This window comes from Eumetopias jubatus, unplaced genomic scaffold (genome assembly GCF_037043125.1).
Source record: "Eumetopias jubatus isolate StellerSeaLion01/CBP00866 unplaced genomic scaffold, mEumJub1_p1.0 scaffold_16, whole genome shotgun sequence".
Classification (NCBI taxonomy): domain Eukaryota; kingdom Metazoa; phylum Chordata; class Mammalia; order Carnivora; family Otariidae; genus Eumetopias; species Eumetopias jubatus.
This window is the reverse complement of record NW_028274822.1, coordinates 38,082,211-38,098,506: the sequence shown is the minus strand read 5'-3', so window position 1 is coordinate 38,098,506 and position 16,296 is coordinate 38,082,211. Positions and strand designations below refer to the sequence as shown.

Sequence of the window (16,296 nt, the reverse complement as noted above, 5' to 3'; positions counted from 1 at the left end):
TCTGGTTTCCATTTTTAATCAGTCACCTCTTAGGAAAATTTGAAAATTTTCAGAGTGAGAAAACAAAGTATAAAGGAAATAAAAGATTCAAGGAAACATTGACTTATAAAGCAATTTCAGTTTGTACTTTTGCTAATTTTTTTGATTGTCTTAAATACCCTTTAAGGTATTAATTATATGCTGGTATAGCAATTTAATTGAGTGGTTTTTGACCTCAAGCTAGAACAGGAAAGTGAAGTTTGTACTGGCAAGAACTTCAGGATAACTGGCCTAAAAAATAGAATATATTACATTATGCCAAAAACCAAATAATGGAAAAAAGAGGAAAGCAATGTATTATGAATTGTGTTCTTGCTCTACACTGAAAGGGAAAATATTAAAATAAATACAATTTTTACTTTAAAAATAAAATTTTTAAGAAAAAAAAGATAGGCTAATAGTAAATTTCCTTTTAAAGCTCTTGCTGTGCCTTACACTACTAAAGAATCAACTGCACTAGCAACTTTTATTCGCAAAGAATAGCTCATGTGGTTGGGTCATTGATTCTAGGGCCCCGCCCACCCAAGAAGTGGATCGTCCTGATGGATACTTCATCTAAGGCACGCGGTATTCTCAAACACGGCTAGCTCTGCTCCGTCTTTCTTTAGTGGCACTCAGAACTGCACATGAACTTGGAGATTTGCTGCCATAGCGTCTCATAAAAACAAGACAAGAGCATAGACTTTTTCTAGCACTCTTCCCTGGTGTGGCCGTTCCAAGGCTGTTTGGCCTGCAGCATTAAGGACAATCTATGTTTTTCATCCTCAGCAGGCTTTGGCCGGTCTGTTTCCAGAGTTATGGCCAACGGCCAACATTCCATATTTGTAGTTTGACTGCTTTACTTCTAGAGTCATTGCGTGTGCGTACTCACTTTGGAACAATATGTCGCTTTCCTGCTCGTTTGCACAAGACTCCTGGGAGCTTCCTGATATCCATCCTCATGAACTTGACTTTACACTTCCTAGATACTTAAGGGATTTCCTGAACTGTTCATGAATCAAACGGCCCCGGTCAGGGATGATGCCCAATGAGCATCCCCTTTGGATGTCCCAACCTCTCCTTACTCCTCGCTTCCTTTGTTAATGCCACTTTTTTCACCAAAAAAAAAAAAAAAAAAAAATAGGGACCCTGATCCCAAGCTGACCTTAAGTAATGGCCTTTGGTATGGAATCTTGTCAAAGGCCTTTAAAAAATCTTTCTCCCCACCTCCCACCTTTCTTCATCCTGTTATATCTACTGAAAATGTTCTTTAAAAAGATCCACGTGGGGCGCCTGGGTGGCTCAGTCAGTTAAGCGACTACCTTCAGCTCAGGTCATGATCCTGGAGTCCCAGGATCCAGTCCCGCATCGGGCTCCCTGCTCAGAGGGGAGTCTGCTTCTCCCTTCGATCCTCCCCCCTTTCATGCTCTCCCTCTCTCCTTCATTCTCTCTCTCAAATAAATAAATAAAATCTCAAAAAAAAAAAAAAGATCCACATGTATTTAAAACCTCGGTGTCCCCCTTTTCCATTGTGGAGTCATTCATCTCCACTCCTTAAATTCCTTCAAGGTTTATCCAATATCGGGGCTGAGCAAGGTCTAAACTCACCCACCAGTGGTGTGCTTCCCGAGATCTACATTCCTGCATACCCCCTGAATCCATCTTAGTGACAAGGGTCACCTTTGCAATCTGGCACACTGACTTGCATAACAATACATTCCAGTGGCCTAATTTCACCCTTGAGTTCCTGCAAAACTCTCATTGAACTGCCCTCCACTTGGTGATTTATCTAGATTTATTGTGTCAATTTGGCAGAATAGCTCTGATACAACCACTCCTGAATGTAATAGCATTAATCTTGCATTTCCAAGAACAATACAGAACTGGTGATCTCCCTATGATCTTCTTCATTAAAAACTAAGGTTTAAGAATGCATCTGTGAGCTATCATCATTTCATCCTGTGGAGAACTCTCTGTGCCAATATTACCTGTGGTCCATCCTCTTTCGTGAGTTAAATTGTTCTCTCCGATTCCTTGAAAGAAACTGGTATTGCTCTTAAAGCCTCACATATGATGCTCCTCAATTTCTCTGCGTTTTGAAGACTACTTTATCACTTTATTGCTCCTATTCTTCCACAGTTGGTAAATTTCCCTGTCCTCATAATTTGAACCATGTTTCAGCTGAGGAAAGGGAACTAATTATTTCCTAAAATAAAATTTTTGATACTTCTGGTTATCCATGCAATTGGGAATACAGTGCACATGGAATAATTTTGAATGAGGTTTTTTACAACATCGTTGCATTTTTCTTACAGCTACCTGCTCTAAATTTAGCAAACAACTAAGTGAGTGGTCATTCAAAATTCTAGGGGCACCTATTATAATGATTAGTAGTCATTAATTAACATAAGAAGTATATTGTTCACTAATTCTGGGGGAGACAGTGCTGAAGTGCAAGGTGCTAGGAATTCAACTAATTTAGAAGATATGGTCTCTGTCCCCAGGGATCTCACAGTGTGGGGTCACATTACATGCAGACATGTAAATAAACAAATTAAGTTCACTTAGTGTGACAGGTGCCAAATAGTAGATGAAAGTGAAGGGGAGAGCATTTGCCTGCACATTCCAGAGCCAGGTGAGTGATGATATTGAGCTGAGTCTTGATGAATAGGTGGGAGAGTCCTGGGCAAAAGGTGGTAGGAAGGGCAGGGGCTTTAAACTTGGGACTGGGGAGTGGAGTTCAACAGAAACGGTAGCAGGTGAGACTGGAGAGAACAGGTGAAGTCGTAACCATATCCTGTAGGCAAACAGAGGCAATCAGAAATTTAAATAATGAAATACTATAGTCGAATCTGTGATGTGGGTGTGCAAACAGAGAGATCATTTAAGAAGTTATTACAGTGTTCACACAAGAGCTGGTGAGGCAATGTCAGTTAGAATGGAAAGCAGGGAATGGGTTTAATATACAGGTAGGAGGTATATATGAGTCCCTCAGACATTTATTCAGGTGGTGGGAAATTAGGGAAGAGAACAAAGTCAAGGGTAACCCCTTCCCCGGGATTCATTTTTGGGTAACTAGGTACATGGTAAGTCCGACAGCCAGAAGAGGGACTGACAACCAGAAGCAGGTTAGTAGTGGGTTGGTCTGAGGATGATGGAACGGCTTTGTAACGATCATGGGTTCTACTTTGAACATATTTCATTTGACATGAAGTATCCAAGGCAAGATTATTTCTAATAAATAATTATATAGATCTGGTGCTTAGGCTTAGAGATACATATGGGAGAGCCACTAGGCTAGGGCTCAGTCACTTTTGCATTCTGGCTGGCTGTATTTGAGTTCCTATGCTAAGAAAGACTACAGTAAGGATGACTAATAAATGATCTGTCTCTGGAGCCCAGTAATGAACAAAGACACAATTATTTATTATATCTTATTCTTCTAATCTGTCATATATATGGACCTTATTCATATAAATGATTTATTCTATATACTAAACCCTTGTCCATACTTTTCTTACCTTTTAGCCACATTATTATTTTAAATAACTCCTTTGATCATTCTTAAGAGTAGCAACTATCAAAGAAATGAATTACTAATGGGGTACACTTACTGATTCCAAGGATACAAGAATAAACATCCCAGCTGGTAAATCATTTGGCTGAAATATTATACTTCTTACAGTGTGCCCTTTATATCACATTTTGTGAAGGACAAGTTAGTTATACTTCCTGAATCAATGAAGATTTGGCAGATCTGGTGTCATTTAGGTGGAAGGAGCTCAAACAGAGCTCTTCCTTTTGCCACTTTAAAATAGCAACTCTCTTTGAAAAGTAAATATATCACATACACACAGTCAGCTTATGGATAGGAAATGATGGGTGGGAAAAAAGCGTGATGGAAAAATCCCCACAGTTACTCTAACAAAATTCTGGAATTCTCTGACCGAAACAAAATTTTTTTTTCTGAAACCTTGTTTAAATAAATTATAGACACTGTGGAATCATCATGCATAAAATTATTTTATGAAACCCAGAGTGAAATCATGTTCTGTAATTGTAATCCATGGCTAAATAGTACATATCCCTCTAGCTGCCAGTTCATGCTTTGAGCAAGTGACATATACAAAGAATAACTTGAAGATTCTGCTCTCTCTTGAAAAAAGGAAACATTGAATAGACAGCTTTTCAGAAATTTGTGTTGAATTGTATTCATGGTCTTTTCAAAATGGGTATGTTCACATAATGTATGCAGCTACAGTGTCCTATGATTTCTACAGAACAGAAAATGTCAGATCTCATTACTGGAAGTTCTCCAAATGACACCTTTTTTTTCTCTCTCTCTCTCCCTTTCTCTCTCTCATCATTAAACAGGGAAGGCCATGGTAAAATTTCAGTATTTGCTGTCAAAATGGCTTTAGCCACATTGTGTGGAGGGAAGATCATGGACAAATTAAGATGTAAGTTATTCTTTGTGTCTCTCTTTGCTTATTCCTCCCATGTGCCACATTTTCTTTTCCCCATTTCTGCTATGTCCTGCCGCCCATTTGGACTCTCCTCATTCTGTGAAAGTTGTTTGAAATATAATCTTCATGGATCTTTGGATTTTATGACAGAAATATTTTCATATTAGATAAATGGTAACGATAATGGATGTTTTCCTTCTACTTATGGATTATTATTCGTTATAACCTGTTGAGTATCACCAACTAGGCTGTAGTATTAAAGTAAGATGTATATCCTTTCAAGTTCATTGTACTGTACTGCCTTACAGGCATAAGTCCATCTTCGTAGGGACATGAAAGCCATGTTGGACAATCTCCCTTTTTTAGGTAATCTAAAGCCAAAGCTCCTGGCACGTTTCCTCATTCTTCTTAGCCAGTGCTGTTCAAATCACTGGGAATCCCAAAGGTTCCAAAATAGACATTGCCAAGGTAGAGGCATAAGAATTGCACAGAAACACTACAGACTGAGAACTGGATTCCAGTAAGAACATGTAGCTAAGGTGCATTGAGTGATTGTGCGCCCTTTTATGTACATTTTGTCACCAAATGTGGTAGTTCTTTAACCAAGAAAACACAAGAGTTTTGTTTGTTTTAGGTAAAGAAGCTGAGACTCGGAGAGGTAGCATAAAGTAAATCATATAGCTAAGGTGGTACCAGGATTTGAACCTGACTTTTTTTCTCTATGCCAGTGGTTCTGAAATTTTAGGATATATAGAATCATCTGGAGGGCTTTTTTTTTATTTTTTATTGTTATGTTAATCACCATTCATTACATCATAAGTTTTTGATGTAGTTTCCCATGATTCATTGTTTGTGCATAACACCCAGTGCTCCACGCAGAACGTGCCCTCTTCAATACCCATCACCAGGCTAACCCATCCCCCCACCCCCCTCCCCTCTAGAACCCTCAGTTTGTTCCTCAGAGTCCATCGTCTCTCATGGTTCGTCTCCCCCTCCGATTTTCCCCCCTTCATTCTTCCCCATCTGGAGGGCTTCTTAAACCATAGATTTCTGGGTCCCACTCTCAGAGTTTTTGTTTCAGAAGACCTAGGGTGGGGGTAGGGGACGAGAATTTTCATTTCCAACTATTTTAAATGATGTAGATGCTGCTGTTTAAAAGAAAAATTTCCACTTACCCCTTTCCCTTACCTTAAATATGATGAATTTGGGTTTTAATGCTATGTGGGAAAGAGCACTGTCATGAGAATCAGGAACCCCAGCTTGTAAGCCCAGCTATGTGACTAATTCGCTGAGTTATTCTGTGGAAGTTACTCCACTTCCTTAGTCCTCGGCTTCCATCTTTATCCCAAATTTGAGGATTTTGTTAGATACCCAGAGGGTCCCTCCCAGCTCTACTCATCTGTGACTCACAGCCTCCAGGCACTTTTCTCACCTGCTGCCTGTCAGCTTCGGAGTGTGATCTCTTTCTTCCTGATGCACAAAGAGGGGGGAAACGAACAAGATACAGGAAAACAAAAAACAAAAAAAACTCTTTGTTCCTCTGGAATTCCCCAGACATACTCCAAGACAGAGTTGTGTCATTGGACCAGTAGATAAGTGGAAGGCACAAGCACACATCTCCCCACACTTTGGGAACCTCCTTCCGTGGACCAGTCAAATGCATTTCGGATTCAGAGAAGCCCAAGCAGGATTTACAGGGAGAGATTAATTTCTCTTTAGCTAGCCTGAAAGATATTTTAAAAATTAAAATCTGCCTCAGTGCTTGAGTGGGGATAATAACTAAATTAGAAGGTGGTGGAACCAATGTCCTTTTTTAAAACACAGCTTCATAGTAATCCATGAGGCATTTCCTCTATGGTTAGGCTGGGAAGAGAAAGTTGAGCACAGGGAACCAGGGTGGAGGAGGAAACTCTGCAGGGTCTTGTCTGCGGACCTCATGTCACAATTGGCCACTTATGCTGAGGACATTAGATACATGGTTTGTTTTTAAGTCTTGAGAATCATTTCCAAATACTTACTCAATGTTGTATTAATAGGGACATGGATAAAAGGATTCCATATTAAAATAAGTTTCAGGAAAACTGAAAGAACCAGTTTTCTGACCTTCCTGGGGGTCCTTGGAGCTTTTCATGAACGAAGCTAATTCTGTGTCATCAAGGACTATAGTGCTTTCCATCTTTCCACTCAGGCTTCACTGGTGCAGATTTTCTCTCTCTCCTTGGAAAAGGGGTCTGGCAATCTCAGGAGTCACATCTCACTCTGGAGGCCCCCAGCCTGTAAGTGTCACTGCCCAGGACTACACCAGTTACTGGTAACAAGAAAGGAATGCCCATGATAGTCATGGAGGAATCCACTCCTGCCTCTGGGGCTGGGAAACGCCTCTGCTTTCCCTTCTTAGCACAGGAAGAAATTTGGGGTCCATAAAGACCAAGGGAATGGTTGTTAGGTCAGCAAGGAACCATGTCTGCAGAGTTACAAAGCTCAAGATAACTAAGTTTCTGGGCAGATCTTTACCAACTGTCAAAGCCCTGGCAGATCTCTTGCATGTTGAGGAATTCAAAGCCAACAAAGTCACCACGAGGGTGCTTTCTCCTCACCCCACCATCAGTGAGCAAAGCATGCATGCTACCTAGTGGCCAAAGGAAATCCTCTTCAGTGCAGTGAAAGAAGTTGACCAATGCATGAGTCTCACTGGAAGTAGACCATGTTCTCCAGTCTGCAGAAATTAATTTCAGAGTCACAAATTCTGGAGAACAACAAAAACAGATAGTATGATCATGAGATATATCATGCTGCCCTCTCCCAGAGTGGTGGATCTGAATCACAGCCTAATGTGTCCCCAGCTCTCTGGCTGAGGAGTCACTCTTTGTATACTTAATCCCAAGGAGGTGGTTTTCGTGGTTTCCTGGTAAGTCGATCAAGAGCAATTTGACAAAAACAATTTAACTGAAAGCACTTTGCTTAGAAGAACTCTAAAATGTTAGTCAAAAATAAATATATTCAGTCACCAATATTTCTAGTTTCAGGGAATACACAAAATTCAGAATTAACTGAATACACAAATATGGGCAAATCTGCCCACAGACAGCAGAGGCTGACTCTTGATGAGCAGGATTGTGTTTTCTCTTGTCTCCTTTTGCTAGCTGCACTTACTGATAAAACAGACAAGTAATGATTTTCTGCATTGCTTTTGTACTAAGAAAAAATAAAATGAAAGGATATGGAATTTCTCGGTATTTCAGGGTTTTGTTTTCCCTTCTTTCAATTCTAATTCACTTTAAGCCACTATGCCACCGCTGTGCTTGTTTGGCAGTTTCTCTGTTTTTGTACATAGGGATGAGAGGTATTTATGTGTTCCAACTAGCCCCTTCATGTGGGAGGGTGCCGGGCAAGAGTCATTGTGAAAATAAATTAGGAACTTTAGAAAGCAAAAAGTGAAAGACAGAAAATTTTAAACTAAATTTTTCAAGCTGCTTTAAAATGCATGAAAAGGGGCAAAAAATCCATATTGCACTACCATTTCCAACACTTGGGGCAGCCAGGAACCAATATGCAGGGTGTTCACTGCGTACCTCCAGGCAGCCTCGAGTATGAGGCTGCCCCCGGCAGTGCTGGGACACGGCAACCTAAACAGAAACCAACCTAATCAAATACCCTATTTCTGTTGAATTGTTCTTGGTCCAGTTATAAGCTGTCGTTGTAATGAGTTGGGACACCTGTTTATACTTCTTCCTTGGGGCTCTCAGATAGTCCTAAGGATCCTAAGAAGTTCTGAATACAATGCTGTAAGCCTGGAATGTCAGGTGCTGTGCTAAAGCTTCTGGGAAGGGCTGGTTTTGTTTACTAGACTAGCCTTGTGGCAAACACCAGGTATTTGTTGAGTTTCTATAACTGAACTGGTTGTTCTTTCTCCATACCTTCCCCTAGGGTAATATTTCTAACTCACTGGCCTGCCTTAAATCTTTAGTATCTCCTGCAACATCTTTTGGACACAACCTAAACTCCTTAGTAGAGCCTTAAAGCTCTTCAGATCTCTACCTCATCTCCCACCATGCCCTTGTGGGCACCCACGGCCCCTGGCACAATGAACTACTTCAAGAGCCTTGAGTGTATCGTGCTTGAGCGTGCCCGTGCACATCCTGATTCTGTGTCTTAAAGCCTGACTAGCTCCTAACTGTCCTTTATGCTTGGCCTAGAAGTCCCATCTCTCACCTAGGAAGACCTAGAAGTCACCTGTGTAAGGAAATCTTCCCTCACTCTAGAAGCCCTCTCTTTGGGCTCCTGCTGCACCCCGTGCACCCTACTGTTCTGGTAGTCACACCACCATGTTAGGATTCATGATGTCATAGGATGCCTTCTGTAAGCACGTCTCTGCACCCTCAAGGGACTGGGACCTCCCAGAGGTCAAGAACTATGTCCTATTACTGACCAATTCACAAAATTGGAATATGGCCTATAGGTTAGATAATATTAGATAAGATTAGTGTATCAATGTTAGATATATCAAAGTGGATAATTACCCTGTAACCCAGGGTAAACAAGCTATGGTCTGTGAGCTAAGACGAGTTTCCACATTTTTAAAGGTTGTAAAAAGTAAAAAGACAAGTGTGTGACAGAGACCATATATGGTCCACAAAACCCAAAATATCACTATCTGGTCCTTTACAGAAAAAGTTTGCTGACCCCTGCTGTAGTCTCATCAGAAGATATACTCTTACTCTTAGGCAAGACACACTGGCTGTGTTCAGAGGTAAAGGCCATGATATATGCAAATTAGTCTCAATTCAGAAAAAAATTGTATGTTTGCCACACATATATACACACAGATAGACAAAGACAGATAATAGATTGATAGATGATAGATAGATAGCTAGATGATAGGATGATAAAGTAAATAGAATAAAGTGTTCATAGATGAATCTGGATAAAGGGTGTGGGAGTGTTCTTTGTAGTACTCTTATTCTTGCAATTATTTTGTTAAGTTTGATATATTTTCAAATAAAATTTTGTTTTAATTCCTTAAAAAATAATATAAAAAAGAACTATGTCCTGATGTTCCTGTATATTCATTGTTTAGCACAGTTTTACACATTTTGTATGTGCTAAGTTAATTTTAGTTGAACGAATCAAAGAATATAAATTCTTCTAAAGTATCTATCATTGTGTGGTGCTGTCAGAAATACAGTGGTGATTTAGAGTATGATTGGGAACATTACAGAACAATCCCACTGGGGAGGCAAAGCCTATGCATTTGAAGTAAATAACAGAAAAAAATGTGATATGAAATTAACAGTAAAAATAGCTCACATTTCTGTACTATGTACTAAGTATCAAGCACTATTCTGTGTCCTTTACATCTGTATGTTTTTTATCTATTAACTAATTTAATCTTTGAAATACCTTCTATTTTATTACATGCACATATATTACATATTATAAGCATATTACATATGTGTGTATGTGTATTTTTATATCCATATGTGCATATATATTGTTATATAATATGAGAGCCCAGAACTAAAGTACAAACACATAATTTTGATAGCTTCCTTAGAGTCCCCTCATTTCTTTTTAAAAACCAGAGTGACCATTCACAGCCCCTTCCCTTTGATCCCAGTGACCTAGCCCTAGTTTGGCTATTGCTTAACAAAACTTCATCAACACAAACAAGTTTAATATGAGCTTCAGGTTTGTGAAAGGTCAGTGTTGGTACTCCTTCAGCTTTTGCTCTAGTTAGAACTGTTGTCTAAATTCTTTCCATGGGAGATTTGAAAGGCCTGGGCTGCTTTTCAAAATGCATCCTGGCTTAGAAAAGTCCTGGCTAGAAGATCATCAGGATGACACAATTATAGTTGACCAACCTGCCTAAAAACGCACAAGATGGCAGCTCTGATAAGAAAGTCCATTTACTTTTCCTGGGTTTCCTTTTTCTACTTTCTATTGGAATTCTTGAGTTTCTGTATATGGGATTATGTAAGAGTTTTTTTGCTGTTGGCAACTTTTTTCTTTTCTTTTTTTTTTAACCAGTTATAATGAAACGTAAGAGATAAAATTCACGAAGTTAACCATTGTGAAGGTGAATGAGAACAACATTAATTTTGTAGCTTAGGTAAAATTTCTTTAGCCTCATAATTGATGAACTATTTGAAACACAGTAGAAATCCTTTATAAATGGAGTATTTGAAGGAAATGAGAGTCAGTTCACATCCTCAAAACATAATCCAGCAAAAGCCTGTAATATGCTTAACGTCTGACTGCAGTGTAAAAACCATGTCCCCAGATTGCATTTTGACCTTGAGACATTAAGTCCAAAATGAACAGAGGCAGCACATTGAATTTACAACAGTTTATCCCAACAGCTGTGCCAGCCTAGTTATAATCCAGCATGTGACAAACTATATGAGAGCAGACGCTTTCATTCCCGTAGTGACTTCCACAGAGGAATTATAAAGTACCTTGAGAAATTATGCCATTAATATTCACTAAGTGCCCATAGTGGCAGAAACTGAAGAACAGAGGTTCAATGAAGCCACAGACTCTGTCCAGGATGCCGACTTTACCTCATTGCTCTTCCCCAAGGCCAGGCTTCCCCTCAACTACATGAGTCAAAAGACCCTTCCCTATAAATCAAGTGCCTTCCACCTGGAACACGATGACTTATAGAAAGTTTTCTGCTTCTGTGGGAAGTTAATCAGGTGTTTTCATTACATCCTTATCCCCATTGCGTCTTTCATTTTTCAGTATCTTAAACCAAAACTCAAAGGTCTTGGTGATAATATAGATGGGTAAGTAGCTAGCTAGCTAAATACATACACACCTCACCGTTACAGTATATGTTCATTGTGTGTTTCAATGAGGTCAGCATTTTCCTCACATATACAAAAATTCCTTCCATTGAGTGATGTATGAGCTTATAATTGACCTCAAAATAAAAATGTGATGCTCTCTGTCTTATCAAAATATGCTAATTTTAACTAAATTAATGCTATGTTCCAGAATCAGCTACAAAGAGACAGCAAAGACAACACAATGCCAGGAATATTTCAGCATAACAATTAACTTCTATGTTACTCTTTCATAAAAAATTACTTATTCTGCTAGTTTTTGTTATTTGCAGCAGATATGTCTCACTGAAACAGTAGGGAATATATTCATGTGGTCAGTAAATATCTTTCCTTTTCCTTCCATCAGATATTTTCTCCATGATTTCTGACTCCAGTGGGGTGATGGTTTATGGACGATATGATCAGTTCCTACGGGAAGTTCTCAAACTACCCACAGCCGTTTTTGAAGGTCCTTCATTTGGTTATACAGAGCAGTCAGCGAGATCCTGTTTCTCTCAACAGGTAGGAAAAAAAGGAAATGTCTCTCACACAGTGGTTGTCCTTTGGTATGTTACTCCATGTCACCACTTAGACAACGTCTTCTTCATGATAACCTGTAGTATCTCCCAGCCTCTGACAAATGACCTCTGAGCCAGTAATTCAACTCAACATACCTGGAAAATAATAATCGGTGGTACTTCCTGACAGTGAGTTGGGCACCATGCTAAGCTCTTTTCTTGCATTGTCTAATTTAATCCTTACAACAAAACTCTACCCTCGGTATAATTGCTGTCATTATCACTACACTATCAAAAGAGCTGAATTGTCACTCAGCCTCACATGAAACACAAGTCAGAGCCAGCTCCAAGCTTCACCAATGTGTAGCAAAGGAAACAAGAAAGGAATCATATAGCGTATGCCACACAGGAAGTCCTGACATATGACAAACACAGCTGCCTAAGTCCCCCGCGACATGATATATTAGGGCTTCAGAGTGACATGTTTTAACTGGGGGTGGTACAAGTTAGCCCAGAGAAGCTATTGAGTATAGCTCAATACTCAATGTTTGCATCTGCCCAGTCATGTACAAAGTCTGCATAACCAGCACCATTCTCCAGCACAGGGCAATGGTAGTTTACAAACCCATAAATTGAAGGTTTGCTTAAAATTTTTTGAAAATCCATACTAACCAAGTATATCCTCTAAAAGAATCCCTTACTTAAGAAATCAGGGCATAGCAGCCACTGAAAACCTGCATTTCACTGCCCACCTAGTAAACTTCATCAGTCTATTTCCTTGTGACCTAGGAGGTCAAAAGTGCCTCAGACATCCCTGCCAGTCATGGACTGATGTAGAATCATAGGTATCCATACAACTAATAAGAGGTGGGACAGTTTGATACACTAAATGCTGGCTCTGGTCCCGTGTTGTCTCATCCAGAAAGCCTTTCTGACCCCTCACACTGCCCCAGCCCTAGGCCAACTTAGGTCCCTCATCTCTGCTCCCAGCTGAAGCACACTCCTCTCTATATTTGTCCTTCGAGTTGGTAACATCAGAATGGTTCCATTCACCTAAGCCTCCTTCCAGACGACTTCCTCACCCTGTAGTTCTCATGAGTCCTCAAGTCCTGCTGATTTCCCCATCTAAATGTTTCTCCCGATTCTTTTCCTCATCCTCATCTGTTGCCTGGCCTATTGTACTAACCGCCACGCTTGTCTCCCTGCCTCTGGGTTTGTTTATTTGTACATTTGTACATTTGTTGATGGTTTCCCTCGCTGTGCAAAAGCTTTTTATTTTGGTGTAGTCCCAATAGTTTGTTTCTGCTTTTCTTTCTCTTGATGACTCTCTTTCTATTTTCATAGGACCTACATGTTCAATAAGAATTATATATGATGTTACCACTGCTCAAAATTCCTTTTGAAATATCTTGTAGACTGTCCTATTATATAATTTTTTATATATCCTCAATGATGAGAAATTTATATATGTTAAAATCATAATCACATTTTTGGAAACTGCCAGAAGTGATTTTTAGGCAGCATGATGAATGATCAAAATGGATAAGATCATTTGAAGTATAAAAAGAGGCAACACAAATAAAAATAATAGGACCAGTTTATTTTTGTCCTTCATAAACTGGCTATCACAGCAGTTTGAGTGATGAAATTTTACATTTGTTTGCATTGCTTCATTGGAAAAAGTACAAGCCATTCCAAGTGATTATTTTGAAAGCCAGTATTATTTTAGATGCTACAAATTGTGGTAGCTTTTTCCAAAATGTCTCATTACTTATACTTTATATAAAATATCTTTTAATAATAATGTTGCTATCGATTCTATAGCACTTAAGCTATTTAGTATTATGAGGAAAAGCTAAAATTATAAATATCTGCTGATAGAAAAGAATTAAAGCATACCAAAATATTTTGTGAGTGAATGACAAGGATTAGTGTTAAGATAGGTACCTTGAAAGGGTACTATAGCTCTTCACCACTGATTTCTTGTCTAAAGATAAAAAACTATCCCTTGGCAGTCTACTCCGTTCCATTGATCTGTTTTTGTGCCAGTACGATACTGTTTTGATTACTACAGTTTTGTAGTACATCTTGAAATCTAGAATTGTGATGCCTCCAGCTTTGTTTGTTTTAAAATTGGTTTGGTTATTTGGGGTCTTTGGTGGAGAACAAACAGATGGTTACCAGAGGGGAGATGGTGGGGAGATGGGGATTAAGACTACACTCATCTCAATGAGCGCTAAGAAATGTACAGAATTGCCGACTCACTATATTGTACACCTGAAAATAATATAACACTGCAGGTTAACTCTACTGGAATTAAAATAAAATTTAAAAGCAAAAAAACAAAAAACTACCCCATCCACCTGATATTATGATTCAAAATTTCCAAAATAGTGACTTTTGCACATAAACATGTCATTTTTTGTCATTCATCCTATGATAATATCATGTGCTCCTATAACTTCTTATTTTTTGTCATTTTTAAGGAAACTTATAATACATTCCTCTTCTACATTGGAAAGGACCAGGATAGTGCAAACAGATGCAGACTGAATTAAGAGGAAAGAACTATAAAGAGAAAAGGGATTTTCAAAAATATAGATGGTTCTCTCCTCACAGCAAAGGGTCGCTCCCTCCTAACAGGACACCCTCCTGATCGTGTATGGCAGAACCATTCATATTAACCATGAAGTATGTAGGACTTGGGGGAGTAGAGGGTGTATATAAAGGAAGTGGTTCTACAGATGGGGAAGACCACCTGCTACAGGAATTGTGGGTCACACGGTTGGGTCAAATTTTACAGAGCAGGTCTACGCCTCGTCTTCCCTCATCACTTTCATACTGTCCCTGGTTCACAAAAGCGCCCCTCCCAGAACTGTTGTTCTCCTTGTGGCAATATGGACTCAGCCTCAGAGGAGATAACCCAGTCCTACATGTGTTTTAGTGTCAAAAGCAACCAAAGGGTTTAAATTCAGAACTGGTTCTTAACTATCAAAATATATTGTTTCTTTATATATTAGAGGTTAACTGGACGTCTTGTGTCTTTCATCTCAGATGGTATTTACATAACAGGTCAATTGAAATTATTCTCTGTTCTAAATTTTTGTGGGTTTTTTGATGCAGAAAAAAGTCACCTTAAATGGTTTCTTGGACACGCTCATGTCCGACCCTCCCCCCCAGTGTCTGGTCTGGCTGCCCCTTCTGCATCGACTGGCGAATGTGGAAAATGGTGAGTAGTTACTCCTGAGCCATGACAGTTTTTAAAATTATTGAAATTAGGCTATCAAGTCTATGTTATTAAGCCAAAGTCATTTAGTAATTCTGAGTTTTGAAAGAACCTTTTCCCCTGATCAGTGAGGCCTTTGAGGTCCACCAAAAATTTAGGACTATCAATTCCATACACTTATTAATCTCACCATGTGTCTCTCAGTTGGAAGTCACGTGTGGCTATGTAGACTTGCTCTAGCAGAAGAAGAATCTCAATAATGAACAGGACATTTTCCAGGATTATTTTTAGGTCTGAACTTCCCATATTGGTGTTCACGGCATTGAGCATTCCTAGGCACTTGGCCAAGAATAGGCGGGGGAGATGGAGAAAAAATTAGATAATGGTACCTTGCTAATCTTCAGTTGTATGCTCCAAATGGAAGCTTTCAATGATTGTGGTTACATAAAGAATAACTTGACCAAAGGCAAGAATTTTTGTTGTTTAATATCTTTAGCTCATAGCATGTGGACAGTTACTTGGATTTGATTGTATGTTAGCTTCAAATCTCAAGTATTTTACCTTGCCTGCTTTATAATTCAAATTGTCTGTCAGAGAGAGTTAAGTGTTTTTCTAACTATCTGAATTAGAAGTGCATTCACATCATTTACACACCTCTTTGGGCTCTGTTCATCTGCCTCTTGGGAAAGGAAAAAAAAAAAGAAATTGTTAAATGGAGGTAATGTCACTCATGAAAGAAGCCCATTCGCCACTCCATTTTTTTAACAAAATAATTCAATTCTCTCATCCAGTTTTCCTACTCTCCCTCATTCCCCTTTCTTTTTTCTCCCTCTGTTTTCCATTTCTCTAATATCTGCTCTCCACTCAGCGGACAGTCAGTTGTGCTCATCCGTTGTGCTTCTGAGTCTTCCAGCCCGCTGTGCTGGTCTCCTGGAGACAGGGGAGCAGCTTGAGGGAAGGGAGAGTCAGTTTGGGTAATTTATATTCTCAGAGTGTAAGAGATGGAAGTGGAGAGAGAAATTTGTGGTTAAAAGAAGACCTATCCTCCATCCCCTTTCATTTCCTCCACCTCCACACACATGCTTGAAAAGGGTGCTGAGCGTCCGGGAACAAACATAATGCTCCTCTCGGCCAAAATTGACTATCCTCTGAAATCATGGCATACAGCAGAAAAACGCAGTTCCCGTTAGGCTGCATTTTTCCTTATTCTGGCTTAGACTTTTATTTTCTCATTTTTTCCCTCC

The 16,296-nt window shown here is 39.3% G+C and overlaps 1 protein-coding gene across 23 annotated transcripts in view; it reads left to right on the top strand.

Annotated features, from left to right (window-relative positions):
* Positions 1-16,296, top strand: part of DTNA (dystrobrevin alpha) — a 120,446-nt gene that overhangs the window by 35,336 nt on the left and 68,814 nt on the right. For 22 of the 23 annotated variants that reach the window (XM_088019596.1, XM_088019593.1, XM_088019591.1 and 19 more), the window contains exons 4-6: positions 4,393-4,478; positions 11,676-11,830; positions 14,950-15,055. In XM_088019596.1, coding sequence (XP_087875722.1) covers positions 4,393-4,478; positions 11,676-11,830; positions 14,950-15,055 — 347 coding nt within the window. The remainder of the gene's footprint in view (positions 1-4,392; positions 4,479-11,675; positions 11,831-14,949; positions 15,056-16,296) is intronic. The other variant, XM_028098291.1, reaches the window with a different exon arrangement.